This window comes from Lutjanus erythropterus, chromosome 12 (genome assembly GCF_056507025.1).
Source record: "Lutjanus erythropterus isolate fLutEry1 chromosome 12, fLutEry1.hap2, whole genome shotgun sequence".
Classification (NCBI taxonomy): Eukaryota; Metazoa; Chordata; class Actinopteri; order Lutjaniformes; family Lutjanidae; genus Lutjanus; species Lutjanus erythropterus.
The window spans coordinates 11,713,674-11,732,832 of NC_139328.1; the positions used below are offsets into that span (position 1 = coordinate 11,713,674).

The 19,159-nt window shown below is 40.2% G+C and overlaps 1 protein-coding gene across 4 annotated transcripts in view; it reads left to right on the forward strand.

Annotated features, from left to right (window-relative positions):
• Positions 1–577: 577 nt before the first annotated feature.
• pbx1a (pre-B-cell leukemia homeobox 1a) overlaps positions 578–19,159 on the forward strand; it is a 68,504-nt gene continuing 49,922 nt past the window's right edge. Inside the window, exons 1-2 of one of the 4 annotated variants that reach the window (XM_084732128.1) lie at positions 578–1,499; positions 2,572–2,645. In XM_084732128.1, coding sequence (XP_084588254.1) covers positions 1,315–1,499; positions 2,572–2,645 — 259 coding nt within the window. In that variant the 5' untranslated portion in view covers positions 578–1,314. The remainder of the gene's footprint in view (positions 1,500–2,571; positions 2,646–19,159) is intronic. The other 3 variants (XR_014771641.1, XM_084732130.1, XM_084732129.1) reach the window with 3 other exon arrangements.

Sequence of the window (19,159 nt, forward strand, 5' to 3'; positions counted from 1 at the left end):
ATCAATGTGGACAAAAATGCTTCTCATTGAAAAACTACACCCTCTTTCATGATGATTGGATCTTCAAGCGCTTACAAAAATCAGATTATGTGAACTACAAATAGTTTATTTCCTCGCTTGGGAAAAAAGTGGCGTACTGTTATTCTGGTGCGCTTCGGCGGCATTACATGTAATAGCACTCCCCAAGACTCGTGAATGGACTTTGATGTGTAAAATTGGTTCAGTCAATTATCAAAATACTTGCTGATTAATTTTCTGTTAATAGACTAATCATTGTTGCTCTAATAGCAATTACAAATAGTCCTTGTGTGATCTGTAGAGCATCAGGATGTTTAAATACACGGCTGGTTCAACTGTCAGTAAATTTGTTATAACAACTGTTGTGGTCCTGTGTTACAACATGAGGCTTGTAAAAGCGCTCCACACAAACTGCTGCACGTTCTAATAAATTCATCTTGATTTATTATTCCTTTGACTGATTACACGGATGTAAATATTCAGCGGTAAAATATATAGTCTGGGCTGACAGAGTGTCTTTTCCAAGCACCACCACGCTGTCCTGTTGGGTCAGAGCTCCACTGCCACTCACAATTATTTATTAGGGTACATATTCACTCTCTATCCATCACTGTGTGGCCACCCGGTCCGGTCACATCTCTTTATGTTTATTACAGTGTCCCACCTTCCCGACGAGGATGATTGACGTGTTCGGAGAGGACCGAGGTGGGACTTGCGCGCTCCTTCTTCTCCAATCGTGGCTCGGGGGGCGGAGGCTTTCCATCCATACTCTGATTATGAGTCAGTTACCAGACATAAGCGAAACAATAACAGTTGGTGGTGACTTTGTATGCAAAAACCCTTCACAGGCAAGTCTTAGGAGTCTTTAGCGCGTCAAGCTCTCGAGTAGATCGGAGGTTTCGTAAGAGGAGCTCAACGCGCTCCACTTTTAATCAGATTAGGAGCCTTTAATGTTCAATCCTGCGCTTTTTTTTCTTCTTCTTCTTCCAGCTACAGTAGCCGTGCAGGAGTGGCCAAAGCCAAAAGCAGCGATTCAGATCAGATTTCACCTAAACCAGCTGGGAGAGACACCGAGAGAGCAGAGAGAGCAGTCAGTCTCCCTCCTCCCAAATCCAGAAAATCTTACCAAGGAAAAAGGAGGAGTGTGCAGGCGCAGAGGAATCCAGAGGAATTTCCGAGGATATTTTCCCCCCTTCTTTATTTTTTTTAACCCCTCTCCTCTTGATATTAAAAATTTAAAAGTTGGAGGCGAGGCAGCAGCAGCAGCAGCAGCAGCAGCAGGGACCGTGGTCAAGGATGGACGAGCAGCCGCGGTTGATGCACTCCCACGGGGTAGGCATGGCCGGACACCCCGGCCTGGCGCAGCATATGCAGGATGGCACGGCGGGGACGGACGGAGAGGGAAGAAAGCAGGACATCGGAGACATATTACAGCAAATAATGACCATCACAGACCAAAGCTTGGACGAAGCACAGGCGAGGTGAGATAGAAAAACACACTTGTATTATTAATCGGAGAGCGGAAATATTAGGCAGTGTTATTGGTGATGGAGGGGGGGAGATAATAACACTGAAGACTGCCTCTAAATAAAAGCAATTACGCCCACTGAAGTGCCGTGACTGCGCGAAAGCGACACAAAACCGTGAAAAACTTCACATTTGATTAATTGAAACAACTTTAGAGTGGATATTTTGATCAAAACTATTAATTATTGATTGATTGATGATGATTAAGATGATCCGTGGAGCATTGCCACTCCAGTTTCCAGTTTCTCTTCATACCTTGTTCCAAAGAAGCTTACATTGTAATCCTGTGCAATTATAACATGTTGCAGATCCTCTCCTATAGTTTTCACTCATGGCACATCAGTTAATAATGAAAAATGTCATTTAGAGCTGCGACACTTAATTGATTAATTGATTAGCTGTCAACCATTAAATTAATCGCCAACTATTTTGATAATCGATTAATTGGTTTGAGACATTTTTTAAGACAAGAAAGTCAAAATTCTCTGATTTCAGCTTCTTAATTGTAAATATTTTCTGGTTTTCTTTATTCCTTTATTACAGTAAAGTGAGTATGTTTGGGTTGTGACATTTCAGGACGTTGTCTTTGGCATTTTTCACCATTTTCTGACATTCAGTAACCAAACAATGTTATTATTGATTAATCGAGAAAATAATGAGCAGATTAATTTCAAACAAAATAGTTGTTAGTTGCAGCCCTTATTCAAAAATACATGTGATTCATGTTGCATTTGAAATGTCACTAACTGATTTTGTTGCATTTTAGAAAAATCTGTGTTTTTCAAAGGGTCTAAGTCTTATTGTGTATTTATGTGACACAGACAATGAAATTATGAATTCAGTGAAATATGATTAACATTTTTCTTTGCTTTCGCTCCTGCGTGTTTTAGAATTTCGCCTGCTTCTTGCAGGGAAATCAGGGAAACACTGATGATATTTAATGATTAGAGATTCTTAAGTGGCTTTGTTTCTGTTGCCACTTGTTTGAATACTGATGTGGAAAGTGGTGTCCTCTTGTCTTTTTAGGAAACATGCACTGAACTGCCACAGAATGAAACCTGCTCTCTTCAACGTCTTGTGTGAAATAAAGGAGAAAACAGGTAAGAATTCTGTCTTATAAGGTCATTTGTCTGCTGGATTTTTGTTTTTTGCTCGCTTACGACTGATGCTGACAAGAATATTGTCCTTTTCATTGCGTACAAGTGTATTTCTAGTATCTTAGCATGACATTGTTTATTATTTATGAAAGTCCTTCTGTCATTGTATAGATTTACTTGTACAAAGACCAGATCATCATGACATCCTCTTAAACCACCGCAAATTAATTTGCCACGACAATTTTTTTTATGATTTATGACATCTTTTCCCTGACAAACGCACACACCACGCATGTGAAAAGCTCTGGCCCCAGATGAGCTGCTGTCACTGGACTGGAGTGTTTTCATGCCGACATTTGGGCCTTTCTGCACGGGGCTGGGCTTTCTCACCCCTCTCTGTCTGTTTTCCTTGGCTGAAGTGGAGCTGTTTTAAATGCAGATGCAGGTCAGAGGGATTTTCTGTTTATGTTTTGCGACAACGAGGGGTCAAAGTCATGAAAAGGAGGAATGTGTGAATTATTAGTCTCTTAACAGCAGATTAAAAGAAGAAGAGCGGTTCACATGATGAAAGCTTGTGAATATTCTGGGAGGGAGGTGGCAGAGCAGCGCTGTTTAAAGAGGTGGGAAATAAAACAAAAATATCCAATATAAGCGTATATAGAAACCCAAGTCTTTGAGGTTATGGAGAGAGGCCTGTCACTTTGTCTGTTGCATTCACAGCCATGACAGGTGAAAATAAACAGAGAGTGCTGGCGTGGAGGCAAAACCATTTTCCTTAATTTTACATGAACTGTTATTCACCGACATTTCCTTTGAATGAGTCAGAGTTTGGCACGGTTTTTCAAAAAAAAAAAAAAAAAAAAAAAAAAGTAGAAGGAAGGAAGCAGGAGACACTTTGGGATTTTACAAAAGGTTAAAGAGTGTGGTCTGTGAGGAGGAAGCTAGAGTAGGTTGGGGCCCTGTTTCTAAATTGCAAGGCTTGGAAAAGTAGAGAGAGAGTAATGCCTGGCTCTTTGTAAACTGTCTGGCGTCTCCCTGGGTTCAACCAGAGTTCGTTTCCAAAAAGAAGAACAAAGTGACTTGGACCTTTTCCTGGCTTTTCCCCCCTGCCTCTCCTCTCTTCCCACCGTTCTTGGCAACCAGGATTTCACAAAGAGGCTCCCCCTCGGCCTGCAAATTCTCTTTTCAGTACCAAGTTTGGAAATGAACATAATTCAGCGTCGTTTATATTCTTTTTTTATGCATTTATTTGGCTATTTTTACTCAAAGTGTAGCTGAAAAACATGCTCCAAACCACAAATCAGCGAGCTCTAAATAACCACATTGTTTTCATGAGGACAGAAAGGCATTTAAAAGTTAAGAATAACCCAGAGAATCAAGACTTAATGGCTGCCTCGCTGTGTCCTCCCTGTCTCCGTTTGAAGAGCTGAGCTGCGGCTCATCTTCACCCATAGGAGGTTTGTGCAGACGAAACTGAAAATCCTTTCACTGCAGTGACAGAGAAAATGACTCAAACCTTCACCATGGCATTTACAGCCAAATGTGCTGAGTGCAGTGTATGCGAGCGGAGTACAGCCTGTAATTTGTCAGGTCTTTTTTTATATTCTTTATAAAGAGTCAGCTTCTCTTCGCTTTTTTACATTGTTGCAGTCAGAGTGTCTTTTAGAAGAAGAAGAAGAAGAACTGCGAGGGAGACGAGCTCGGCGGCTCAGACTTCTCCTCGACCTTTTAGCAGAAGGGAGGAAACATTTCTTTAGATCGTATATCATGTGTTGCATGTAGTTATTCACATGCGTGTTGCACGGACCTCCTCTCCACGGTGTATCAGTGGGGTGTGAGTGTTGACAGCAGCAATATGGGACATTGCAGCAGCGAGGTGTCCATTGGCAAGCAGCTGACAAACAAGGCGGGAGTGCATGCCACTAGCGGAGCAGTGCAGGCCTTAACTGATGACCCCACCCCACCCCGCTGCCTGTATATTTGTGCCGGGGTCATGGCGGGAGAGTATTTAGCAAGCTTAAACAAGCTTGCTGGGTTATGGAAAACCAGCGACGGAGGCTTGTGTTACCTCTTAGAGGAGATGTTCCTTTTGGCAGCTGGGGTCGTGTTTCACGCAAATGTTTGGCCTCACTACCAGCCCTTTCTTTTTTTTTTTTGTTTTTTTGGTCGCACATTAATTTTACAGTACACTAATAAGACGTAACAAGCTGTACTTTGTGATAAATTAGATTGAAACTAGAGATAATCATTAGACAGTTGTTGTACTCTAATCAAGACACCATACAATGTTACGCTAATGAGACGTAACAAGCCGTACTTTGTATCAAATTAGACAAAAACTAAAACATAATATGTTCTTTATAAGACAGTATTTAGACCCGTTATTAGATCTTTAGTAGAGAGTAATTAGAGACACATTACAACAGAACTGAATCGTAAACTAAAGTGTCAATCGCCCTTTACCTTTCCTTTAAATATTTACGTGGTAGATCTGGTTTACACATTTGTTTTAGCATTTAATAAAGTCTAGTTTTTGTCTGATTTAATACACAGTACAGTGTGTTATGTCTTATTAGAGTGCTCTAAAATAAGGTGCAACGTTTTTTTAAACTATCACCATTGTTTCTACGATTCCAGAGAGCACTTAGAGTTACTTTTCCTGTGTTTGCTTCACATCCTGTGAAGAGGAGAGCTTGGACAGCGTCTTTGTTTGTGTGGAACCATTACAGCGATGGAAGCTGGCACGTACAGGTTGACTAAGTAAGAGAAGCCAGACACCAAGTCAGTGTTTCTGGGTGTCAGATTTCAGGCCTCCTCTCCCTGCCTCTCCCGCTCTGTGCGTCTCTATCTGTGGGCCTGGGACTGTTTGGTCAGGCCACTCTGTGTCAGCAGCCTCACATTACCCCCTCGCAGGCTCGGGTCAGATGGAGAGCTCCTGCATGACTAATGTGATCAGACGGATAATGCATTACACCGCTTGAACTTATCAAAGCTGGAGACCTGCTGAATCAGTCGGTCCCGTTAACTGCAGCGACACCCCTCGCTGCTAATTAGACACGTATAAACATTAGATATTCACAGTGGTGTTGATCCGGTCACTTTCAAGTAGTTTGCATCATTTGCACAAAGATGTTTCTCTGATAGCTGGCCTGCAGCTAGGGTGTGCCATATCACATCATTCATGATAATATTGTTATCATGTTTAACGTGATTTTAAAAAAACATATCGTGATAATGGCAATATTTCAACTTCTTGATGTAATGACATCATGCAGTTGTGCACAGCAAAAACAAGCCTGGCTGAAAGTGAAAGTAACATTACTACTGGCTCCGTGGTGGAGGAGTTTAGTTCCAAAAACGTGGAGCTGCTTCTTACTCTCAAGTGTGTATAGACTGCAGGTTATATGAACTTCTTTTTAAAATACAAGAATGTTAAATCAGTGGTTATCTTACTGATATTGACCTCGAGCAGGTCATCATCAGTTATCAGTATCGGCTGAAAAACATCCATATTGTGCGTCCTTATTTTGGGACCATATCGCCCACTTCTACCTGCAACTTACAGCTATTTTCATTTTCAGTTAATCTCATGATCATTCTCTCAATTAGTTGTGTGGTCCATTAGATGTCAGACTATGGTGAAAAATGTCGAGCACTATTTCCTAAATCTTAAGTTGATGTCTTCTTCTGTCCACAACCCAAAGTTATTCAGGTTACTGTCATAATGGACTAAAGACACCAGAAAATATTCACATTTGAATATTTTAATATTCTAAAAAAGAACAAAAAACACTCAGAATGATTAATTGGTCAAAATAGTTGCCAATCAATTTAAAAGTAGACAACTAATCGATTAATTGCAGCAGCTCTACTGTTGATTCCCGTCTTGTTCAACAGAGTAAACTTTTAGTCTGCAATCTTGGGACAAAAAAAAAAAAGGCCCAAAGTGACGTCTTCAGTTGTCTTTTTTTTTATCTGATCAGCAGCCCAAAATACAACAGTATTGAATTTGCAGTGATATAAACCAGAGAAAAGCAGTAAATCCCGACACTGGAGAGGCTGGAAACAACAAACACTTGGCCTTTTGCTTTTAAAATCGATTACCAAAGTAGTTGCAGATTCATTTTCTGACAGTTAACTAAACTAATCCTTTCATCTCTAGTTGGTGGTCTTGGAAGAAAAAGTAAAGGTGCATGGAAATGAAATGTCAAATTGCAATTTATATGAAGCGTTGACGGAGGTACTAGTTGAGCTCCCATGAAGCAGCGGATAGACTGGTCAGTATGGCTCCCAGTGCTGCTGTTTTTCAGTATTTAATTGACATGGCTGTCCATGATGAGTTCAGGGGTTAGTGTTGCCTCTCTTTGTTACTCTCCTCTCATCTCCAGTGACAGATGGAGGCATTAGTCTCCAATGTGGCGCTGTCCTGAAACTAATGGCTATGTCCTTGGTTTCCCCGCGCTAGCTGGGAGACTGTATATCTGTCCCCGGCTTGGAAGTGCCGAAGCAGCAGTTTATCCCCCCATGTTTTAGTTTCCACGGAAATAAGGCCGAACAGGACTCTGTCTGTTCTCCCATAAATGACTTCAAATAAATAACTTCAAAACGAGGGTGAAGTTTTCCTAAGAAAACGTTCCCGAGCTTTGATTTGCGAGTTTATAGGAAAACTCTTCCTCCACTTACCAAAAGTGTTCCTCTAAGTGAATAATAACAAACATGCAATATATTTTTATAAGGAGCCAGAGAGGAGATGTGGTGATTGTAAGTTTATCTTTTCTGCTTCTTAAAGTGACTTATATCAAACATAAATAGACTGGATTCCACTTTACCCACTGACATTTCCTCTATATTCATATTTATATTCACTACCCTGTCAGTGCACTTCAGAAGCAACAGCGTGTATTTTTGCTGTTCCCTGTCCTCTGATATAAACTCACTCGCAATTAGGACAGCTAATATATTATGCAAATGTTGACTGGCTTAATTGAGACATGTTAATCATGTTTTAAGAGGCTAATTACAGCCCTGTATATCTGAGGTGGGAGTAGTAATTAGCCGTGATAACAGATCTGGCTGTAGAATGGTCATATTCTGTGTGTCGACGTATGGCAAGGGAGTGTGAGCGTGTGTGTATGAGTGTGTGTGTGTGTGTGTGTGTGTGAGGGCATACATAGGTCACTAGCTGTACCTTGTGTTTGCTTTTGCTTGTGTTCTTGGCTCTTGTAGCAAGTATTTTCTGTCTCTTACAGTCTGTAAACAAATGAAAATCAAAGTTTGCATTTTAGTTCGGTGCTTTTACATGCACGCGAGTGAAGTGTGCGTCTGCGTCTGTTTAATGGTTCAGATTAGTGATAGATTAGGCCTGGGCAGTAAAACAATCGTGATATGCATCGGCAATAGACGCTGAATTGATGGCAATAATAAAATTGTTAAAAAAAAAATGAGTGTTTTCACTCAAATGTATTAGATGTAAAATGCTATGACAAACATGCCCTGGCTCGTAAATGGCTCATGCAGACGTCTCTGCAGACAGTCTTATCAGTGTGGCTGCTGCAGATCGATGTAAGAGCTCCTCCTTGAGACGTTTGAAAAGGTGGTGAGAAGTTAGTCTTGAGCCCTGTATCTCTAATGTACCTTCTGTAAACGTGAGCCCTCAGTCACTATCATCCTTTCTTAATGTTAACATATTTGTCACATCCAAAATGACAGCAAATGTAATCTAAAACTGTTGCTGACTAGTGTCAAATTTCTATTATGTCATAATGTATAGAAAAATATAGTGAAAGAAGTTGCTTCTGACACACTGTACCCCACTCTAACATTTCCTGATTTTGCTGCTACATAAGAAAAACTTTTAAATAAATAGAGAAAATATCAGGGGACTTTTATTGTGAAAAATGTATAGGAAATGAAACGTGGTTAACCATTGTTTTGCAGCCGGGTGATTCTAGACTGTGCAACAACGGCAGTCATAGGAATTTTCAAGATTTTGTCGTCATAGAAACAAAACTCACATGCAGCATGTGGACACACAGCCAAAGATAAACTCGCATATTAGATTGTAATGCACATGAAATTATATTTATCTTTTCCTTGTTTTGATATCAGGATTATACAGTATATCAGCAAACGACTGCCCTGCTCAATAAATATTGTCATCGTCCACTGAAAAAAAAACAAAAAAAAACACTACTGGTGGTCACTACTAGTTCAGAGAATGATCCCCCTCCCCGCATACATTTCTTCATATTTCACCTTCATGGAAACAGCATAAAGGACAGAGGAGCAGAAATCTATCAGCTCACCTATTTCACGAGAAATATGAATGCATTGCATCTCTATCTATAGTTTGTTTCCTGCACTCCTCAATCTGGTTATCTGATGCAGCAGTTACTGGCCATTCTGCAAACCGGGCTTTTATACACGGCTGTGTTCTTAGTTTTCTGACAGAGATCATATTCAGATCCATTACGCTAAGAATGCCTTCCCACTTATCGAATATAAAATTGCTTTAGAGAGGAAATTTGCTCTATGGCGGAGTGGAGTTTCTTTTTTATCAGATGTTTGTCTCTGGAGCAGCTTTTAGTGTCTACAAAACAGCTCTGGTGACATTATTGCAGTTGCAATTGCCTCAGCCATTGTTTTTCTTATTGGTGCTGTTTGGATTTGATTGGATTTTGCACACTCTCATGGAATTGCCTCACGCAGTAGGACCGCCGGACGCGTATATCCTCATATCGTTGGAGTTGAAACACCTGCAGATCTTATTACTGATATGTTCATGGGGCTCCAACTGTGTACTGCAACTACGTCTGAATTACTCTGCTTAGTTTTTCATTTTTCATCTCTTTAAATCTGTTCGGTTACAGTTTTCCTTCCTCCCTTTGACTGAGGAGACGTATCTTTTCTTGTATCAGAAAACGTCACCTACACATTCAGATTTTCTTGGACACTTTGATAGAGGTGGTTGCCCCGGCAGTTGATAACCTTTAATTCGAGGTGTGGGATCTCATTTCTCTGGCACCCTGCCACTACGATGTAAGTGGCGTGTTGGCAGCATGCTGGGGCTGTACAAAGGAACCCCCCTGACTTCGATGAACAGTCAAACATAAAATGGCAAGCGCTCTTCCCTGGCTGACTTAGTAAAAATGACATAAATTAATACATGCTGCTTAAACAGGACCAAGATTAATGGTTGCCTTTCGCAGCGGCTTAGATCCACTGTCAGTCGCTGCTCGCTGCCCAGATGGAATCAACACCAATCAATGAGGCTACCCGACTCTCCCTGGATATCTGCTTAGGATGCTGACACACTCATACACACACACTTAAGTATATCCTGTACACACACACAGGGCTGGAAGGGTTTCTGTGAAAAATGTATTCCAGTACAGTTACTAATTACCTGTTCAGAAATGTAGTCAGTAAACTCACCAACTAAGAGTTCAATATTGATTTCTAGTTGGAAACTGCCAATATTCAGTCAGACTGTTTTAAATGCTAAAATGCGGTAGCAACATCAATGTTTCACAAAACACAGTTTTCTTTAATCATTTTAATAATTTGTTCAGTTGTAGATATTGATTAGTGTGAAGGCATTTCTCACTGGTAGAAATCTGATCGACACCTAAAAACAAACAAATAGGACATCGTAATGAGAGAAGTTCTTCATGTAAAATAAAAAAAATTGTGCTTCTTGCTATAGCTCAACGTACATTTGTAAATACTCATTTGGGACGTAGTATAAAGAGTGACAAAGACATGTATTGAAGAGAAATTCATGGTGGTTGAGCGGGTTTAACATAAAACTTTTCCCCCAGCAGTTGGGTTTCAAGTTTAGCCCGTCACAACATTTTTTTTTTTTTGGCTTTCAGCTGAGAAATTTGGATGTAGTTTCTCGATTAGCCTCCAAAGTGACAATAGGCTTTTGTCTGCACATTGTAAAGGATGAAACATGTCATTACTGCCAATGATCTAAATGTCTAAACGTTCATTTACCGTCTTTAAATAAATGGTGAAAAAACTTTTTTTTTCACCGGTGACCACCAGTGTCATTTTTTAAATGTGTTCTCAGTGTAAAAATACTCACTGTGATCTAATCCAAACATCACAACATTAAAATAATGTCACTTTTTGCAACGTTGGCATTACCTCTATACCAAATATCGTCAAATTGTTTAATGTTTTATGTTTGTTGGCAGGTTTATTTATGGCTTGTCCACCTTGCTTCTTTTGTTAAGCGTGAATACACATTTAGGTTAATATCAGTAATTATGCACATTTAAACGTACTTTGTTAAAGCTACTACAAGGAGTTTTAATTAGTTATGAAACAGTAAACAAGACCATCAGCAAGAAGAGCGGCTCTTTCTATATAGTCACTCTTAATGGCTGCCTCTGGATTGGATTCCTCGTGAAATCAGATGAAACAAGTGTTTACATTTTGCCAGGCAATACTACAGTGAGTAGTACGTTAGCCAGTTAAAATGAAGCAGGAGATTTTTATTTAGATAATTTGTTATATTTTTGATGTTAGATTTTGTGGTTATTATGGTGGAAATGTTACTACTTTTATCCGAAAGGGGCCTCCAAAATCAAAAAAAGCATCGCCACCTAAAGTCCCAAAATATTTTTCATTAGTAGGAGCAGTAGCACCGACAGGTGAGCGAACATTGGTCTTACCTGTAAATGCTTCTTTAGATTAGATGTGGAGCCCTTGGATGATGGCAGTATTTCCTCGTTAGATGGCAGAACTTGCGCTGCGCTGTGATGTTGTTCTTCTTTTCTGATTTAAAGACAGAAAAAAGGCAAACGTCCCATCATTTTTTTACTAGACAACATGGTAGTAATAATATTACTATAATAATAATGGCAGCATTCATCAGTGCTAATCCTTATTTTTACTAGATGTATCTGTAGTCTTTTTTATCTGTAGCTGTAATGGAATACAGTTGCCTTCTTTGGTATCCTAGTTTCATTACAAGTAATCTGTTACTTCCCTAGCCTGCACAGAGACATATTCAGACACATGTATCATACAAAAAAAACATGAATTGCATCCTCATCGGTGCAGTATTTTCACTCCTCTCCTCTGCATTTCTCCATATAAACTCGTAGGCATATCCTGTATTACTTCCCATACAGTGGGGTGTTCAATCAGGTGCCACAAAGTCAGATGGGGAAGAGCAGTGAGGCTGATGGCTCAGTAGTGATTGGATGTTTCAATTACTGATAGTAATGCCATGGTGTAGTGAGTCATGCAGTGCAGATAGCACCATTTATTTTAATCAGGACGGGGGAGAGATGGGTGTGGATGTGTCTCCCTCGTTTCAGAGTAGTTTCACATTTAGATGCAGGGGAGTATGCTCTCTCTTTCTTTATTTCACACACATGCAGACACACACACTCTCACACACACACACGCACACACGTTCAGGTGGAGTGAGAGTGGAGGAGAGGTTGCCGTGGGTAACGCATAGCGACAAGGTACTCTCTCGGTGAGCTATTCTAATTTATGTTAATAAACCTTGCTGTTGCTGTGAGAGACAAAGGGGCCACAGATGAGCCTTGGTAACCTCGGCACCTTCACTGGAAGGAAAAGGCGCAGACAAAGAACAATGCAGACACACACACACACACACACACACACACTCTGAGAGAAAAAGAGAGAGAAGAGATATTGAACTGTAGAGAAAGACACAAATACTGTGGCGGCGGAGAGCGATGATAAATTTAGCCACACAAAGAGTTGTTTTTGTGGCTGCAAAATCAAACAGCCTCATGCTGGCAATCTTCAGTATGGTGTGTGGTATCTACTGTTTCTGAGAGAGAGAGAGTGTGTGTGTGTGTCAGAGTGTGTGTTGGAGGGGGCAGGAATAGGCAGGCTGAGGCAGTCTCTCGGGATTGTTGCTGCTAATTCCGTGGGGAATCTCTGTGGAGTCACAGGGTGCTGCAGTTTTGGATCACTTCCCGGGGCAGATGTGACACCACAGGTAGCATTTAGCACAGTGGGGCGAGAGCATGAGCGTTAGCAGAGGTCAGCACTTGGCCTGGCTGCCTGGCAGTGAAGAGACCATCTCAGAGAGGCAGATAAGGGCTCTTAAATGTGCTTCGGAAGTAGTGTTGGCTTTTTTTTTCAGACAAAAAGGAAACCCTCAGCATGCATGAATCAAGAAAATGTCAAAAAACCCCTCACTGTTAATGTGGATTTAAACACCTCCTGTTTGCTTTCCTGCAGTGATCTAGGGATGTACTGTAAAAACTAAACAATTAGCAAGTTAAAGCTGATGTTAGGGTGAGATATTATCTATTCTTTCCAAGTAGGGCTGCACAATTAATCGAAACGTTATTGCAATATGGCCAAGTGCAATGTAGAAACTGCAGTTTTTTTAAAAAGGGAAAATGAGTGACAAAACAGCCTTATAATGAAATTCTATAGCGCTGCAGAGGTGCCCTGGCCTAAAAATCTTCTTCACCAGATTTAGAGTTGCAACAGTTATAATCGATTATTAAATTAATCAGCAAGTATTTTAATAGTTGATTAATTGGTGTGAGTAATGTTTTAAGAAAAAAAGTCAACATTTTCTGATTTCAGCTTCTTAAATGTGAATATGTTCCTGTTTCTTTACCTTTTCACTGGCACTTAGAAAGACCAAACAACATAGACCAAACAATCGAGAATCGAGAAAATTATCAACAGATAAATCGGCAAGAAAAATAATCGTTAGTTGCAGCCATAGTTCGTTTGATGCCGACTCCAGCAAATGTCACATCATCAGAAGTTTTTTCAGTGAAAAAGAAAATTGTGATGCACAAATAATCATTGCCGCCATCATGAATTATATCGCAATCCCAATATCTGTCAAAATAATGGTAATATGATTTTTTTTCCTACCATATCACGTAGCCCTAATTGTAATTCAAGTTTTGAAAGAATCCTTGAATCAATTTACATTATTGCAACTTGCAATTAAAGTGAATCTAAATTTTCTCAAACTGTTGTTTGTTACTGGATGACTTGTTACTATGGAAAATCTAATTCATGTTTATATTAAATGCCTCGTTACTACATACTATGTTTTTCGTTGTGAAAACTAACCAAAACATTAATTTATAATCTCAATCCTGGCATCTAACAAGGTAAAATATGTCAGCTATTTCTCACACTAACAGCGATGAGGATTGATAATGCAGCGATGCCTCCTTGCTGGTTCCCTGTATACTGTAGCTATCTGTATCCTCAGCCCAAAGAGTGAAAGCTGTGGGTTTCCTCTCTGCCGTCTGTCTGCCAGCTTGCCTTTGGCGGTGTTAGTTCTGGACAGTTAACTCCAACTGAAATTATGTTAATTGCTGTCATTTTCTTTTTTCTACTTGAGCATAATCAGCAAATTATATACTTCTGTTCATTTATTACCAAGCCACTTTCTAACAGAGTTTTTACCCTTCAAAGATCAAAAGTTAGGAGGTAGTTTGCTCTCGTGATTTGTGTATGCACAAGAGTTTGTGTGCACAGATTTGTTTGTCGTTTCATGTAATAGTTTATCATTGTACTAGTAGCATTGTGTCTTGAAAAGTCTGAAATGTCAGTTTGTGTTGCTCAGTGTTGTGATATGCTGCTCCAGTGTTGCAGTGGTATGAGGTTTTCATGGTGCGATAACATCTCAGAAAACATCACAGTTTCAGTATCACAGTATTGCAGAATTGTTATCATCATGTTACAATGATGCTTAAAGGACATGTGGGATGATAGCTCTTAATTTTCATATCACCAACCCTACACCTGAAACCATTCATGCTAAAGCAAAAAGGCTGCAAGTTTTAGTTGCCATTGTGTCAAAGAGGTCTCTTGAGGCCATTATTGTGGCCGAGGTCTTAGGTATTCGCAAAATTAATACGGACAAATAAACAAGAACAGAGATTAAAGGAAATGCAGGAATCCTCTCCAGAGCGTGGTCCAATTTTTCATGTTGTCATTTTTATCTCTGATTTTCTGCCATTTTGTGAATGTATTGTTGTTTATGGAAATCCCCTCTAATCACTGAGTGTGTGTGTGTGTGTGTGTGTGTGTGTGTGTGTGTTAATAGGCACTAAGTCACTGACAAAGAACAAGTCTGAGGTGCGACATGGAAGTAGCACAATTAGATTGTTGAAAAACGCGAACACAACACACAGGAGCACACAAAAGCTTGGACTATGTGGTCGTCTGCACTCTGAAGTCTGATGAAGCAGAAACAGATTAACTGCTGCATTTTTACTGTCCTCATCACAGCAAGGCAAGTGTGTTAGTTCAGACCAGGGGTGGCTAAACCTTTTTGATTGTCGACCATATACAGAAAAAATACAAGCCAAACAATAGTAAGACACAGTAAGACATTCAGTGTTCCTGGACCAGAAAACTCTATGTTTAAAAATAACTACACTACAATGTGTGACTTAAGTGCGCCCTTATTTTAATGTTATATGTAAATATGTAAACAGGTCAAACTAAAACAGACGGAACAGGCAGAAATAAAGTCTTCTAACATTATGATCTTTCATCATCGCAATAGATTCTTTTTAAATTAAGCAAACACACTTACCCTTGACTTCTGTGAAAACACACTAATCTTCCCAACATTTCTGATATTTTTTAAGCGCTTGCTATCTGCCATCTTTTCAGTTCTGCCATATTTCATCAACTGATTATAATTGTGGTTCAATTAAAACATGCAGTTCATTAGAAAAGTACTCAGTACTCAAGTTTATTTTTAAAAATGCACTGTGGACCATTTAAAAACCGGCAGCAGGCCATAGTCGGCCCGTGGACCGTAGTTTGGCCAACACAGGTGTTGACAAGAAGTCTCATTTTACATTGACAGCACATGACAGGAGGATGAATAATTAAACATATTTTACTTTTATCTATTTCTCCCAGAAAATGGAAGGGAAGTTCAGATTAAGTTTGTAGCAAAATTTGAACATAGTTGAATTATTTGAGATTCATGTAATAAAAATAACAACTTTATTTTGAAAAATATATTTTCTTTTTGTTTACATCTTGTGATATCCTATTAGAGTTTTGCAGTGGAATCTTTGTTTATTGTTTTTTATTTATTAGGACTGACGGAGCAGACATGCGGCGCCCTGCTACAGACATTTTTTATAAAAGAAATGGAAGATTTCCAGTATAGTTTTTTAGCTTTTAGATAAAAGGCACCTTCAGTGGAGCAGCAGTGTGTGTGTGTGTGTGTGTGTGTGTGTGTGTGTGTGTGTGTGTGTGTGTGTGTGTGTGTGTGTGTGTGTGTGTTGGCACCTTGTTCAAGTTCACTTTGAGCCTTTAAAATTCGTCTTTCTTATTCATGGTCTCACCAGTCGTTCATGAGATTTGAAGCGACGACCCTGTGACTCCACACATGCCTCCTCTGGCGCCTCCAGGCGAGCTTCTTCTTCTTCTTCTATTATATTTTATTTGGCTTGCTGGCACCACCTTGTAGCCTGTTTTATTGGACATGTCCTTCAGCACCATGTTTAGCAGTCTCCTCCCCTAAACACATAAAATTCCTTTATGTTCCTATTACTTGAGTTTATGAAGAGCGTCTACGGCCCCCCTCCCTGCTGATAAGATCATATTGATAGATTGATATTGGGAGAGCTGTAGTGTGATAAAGGCGTGGGGGTTAAGAGCTTCTTGGATAGTTTAACCTTGATAAAACAGTTGTTTCAGTGAGGCTGATTTCGCCCCATCCGTCTTCATCCGTCAGGGCCCCGCTGAAGTATGCAAATGAAGGCAGTAGAGGGAAGCGCCGTGTGCGGTTAAATGGGGCGTTGCGAATGTGCGGTGTACCGCGCCGACGGGGTGATACTACTTACTGTCCAAATTTAGTGTGTCTCTTCTGAAACATCCTTCCCCCCCTGCTCTTCCTTTTTGTCTGCGTTTCAAGAATATATACAGCCCTGAGAGGAGCTGTGGCCTCTCGTAAAATGATTACAGCTGTGGCACTTTATGCTCCTACATGTGTTGCTACAGATTTTAATGTTTTGGAGCTGGAATTTAGAGACTGCAGAACAGTGTGTTATCCCTTTTATTTGTGTCTTTGTGTGTGCAGTATCTGTATTTACATGTTGCAGCCGGTTTTATTGCGCGCTCCAGCCATACATTTTGGAATATGGCTGTTTATTGCACTAATTAGCGAGTCTGGAGGTGTGGGGGTAATAATCTTTATGATAATAACTGTTTATGCCTTAACACCGCTCTCCATTCACAGTTTACGTTGCTCGGGCAGCTTCATTTGCCTGATTAGTTTTGTACCTACTCAGCAGCATTAGGGATGTTTTTTGTGTGTGTGTTTGATTCTCTCATTTATCTCATGTGTCGGCATATTGATTGATTCCCCCGCTCACTCATTATTTTGTTCTGTTCTTCACAACTCATTTTCAGAGAGGGGGCCAGCACAGAGGCCAGAAACAGATACCGTGTCTCTTCTCTGCTGTCTGACTCGCCACCACACACATAAAGCTGTCAATCAGGAGCTTTCCTGGCTGCCCTTTGTTATGGAACGCCAGCTCTGTGGGTGGGTCCTCTGGGTGATAGATGGCTCGGAGAGCCTATCGGACTGCAAGGAGCATCCATCTCTGTCTGGAGCCTGTTAAACAAGCTTGGGAAAGCAGCCATGTAGTCCTAACCACCACTGGCCTCCACTAAAAAACCCCATTAACATTAATGAAGGATAGCTTTAAAAGTTCTTCAGTAATAGGCTTGAATTGGATTTATGAGTCAGATAGTTTGCCAGAGAGTACGTCATGAAAAATGTCACTGGCAGATAAATGGAAATGAGCATTTGAAAGGTCTCGGGACACAGTTTCAGTGAGGATTTCAGCTCAGCTTAGAAGCATTTTTTTTTTTATATTTTTTTATCATGCCCCTCAATCATTTTCCCTCCAGGTTTAAAATCAAGCAGCAGCAGCTTCAGAGTGGCTGTGAGGGGGAAAGCAAGGTGTTTGATGTTTTAAATGACTGCAAAGATAAAGCTGCTCATCTTACACACAGTGCTGCTGCTTCTCGAGAAAAAAAAAACAAGTTCTTAATACTTTTTTTTTAAAGGCCTTTCATCCCAGGTGGCACTGGCCATTTCAATATCTTGGAACTACCACTTTACCTGTCTGCAAGGTCCCTATAGATGGCTGATGTGAAACTGCCATTAGCCAGCCAATTCCTCAGCCACAGATTACTGTGCCAGTACGTGGTAATCACAATGCTGAAAAAGGTCTGATTGCACTCCATCCAACCTACAAAGTGTGGCTTAAATGGGTTTTTCGAAGGTCTGCAGTCGGTTGTTGGTATGTCATCATAGTGCATTAGGACTGTCAGTGGCAAAATGGCAGTTTTTGAAACCTCTTTCATTTCGTGTGAATGTTAAAAGGATGCAGAAATACACTCGGATCAAACCAAGCAAACAAGGCCGCGGTGAGATTGTTCATTCAGAGCAGCGATGAGCTGCAGCATGTTACACCATTCACTTGTTTCCATTGAAAAAATACTTTATTATTATTGTTTTAAAGGTGTAGTGTGTAGGATTTAATGACATCTAGAGGTGACTTTGCAAACCTTGTCTCACCCTCCACCTTCCAAGCATGCAGGAGAACCTACAGTGGCTGTGGAACTCATGCAAACCTAGAGCCAGTGGCCCAATCCCAGTGTCCACCCTCACGGACTCAAAGAGTTTGAGGTGCGTTCCCATTACGTCCATGAGGGCTCAGAACTGTCACACTGTCCACGAAGGCACTCTCAAATACTTTTTAAGCCCTTAATGGACATTTTCTTTAAGTCGGCATTTATGCAGACTTTGCCTGGAGAATTTCCCACAGTTTATTGTAGGGCTGAAACTAATGATTCTTTTCATCATCATTTAATCAATTCACTAGCTGTTTGATCCATAAAATTTCAGAAAATGTTCATCAGTGTTTCCTGAAGCTCAAGTTAACATAACAGATAACATGAGGAAGCCCGGAAGCATTTAAACGAAACAGTAAACGAACATTGGAGGAGCAACTACAATGTCCATATGTCCATTTAACACATTCAGTTACTTATGTCATCCCAAAAATGCAACTAAATTACAATTTAAACAATTTAATGACTGAAGTCTTCCAGTGATACAGACATGCCATGGAAATTTCAAAATAGAGGCGTATCTTGAAGATGACGATATAGATTGATATTTTCACTTTGGATCGTCGAACAGTGAATTGATATATGAACACACATCAATGCATCATTACACCCCAAGTAAATACTACAAATAAAACAGACAGGATATGCTGGCACTAAAATGTGTACTAGAAGTTTTTTCTGAGATACGTTTTGAGAAGCGTTTTAAAAGAAAGAAGATCCCGCCAGGTGATTTCAGCTGCAGGGGTTCGTGGCTTAAGGCTTCAGGGGGGGCACTGGGATTGGACCAGTTACTGCTGTTGAAACATAAATATAAACCAATCATTCCATGCCTTATTCTACCAATGAATCCCTGTAAATCTTACACACTG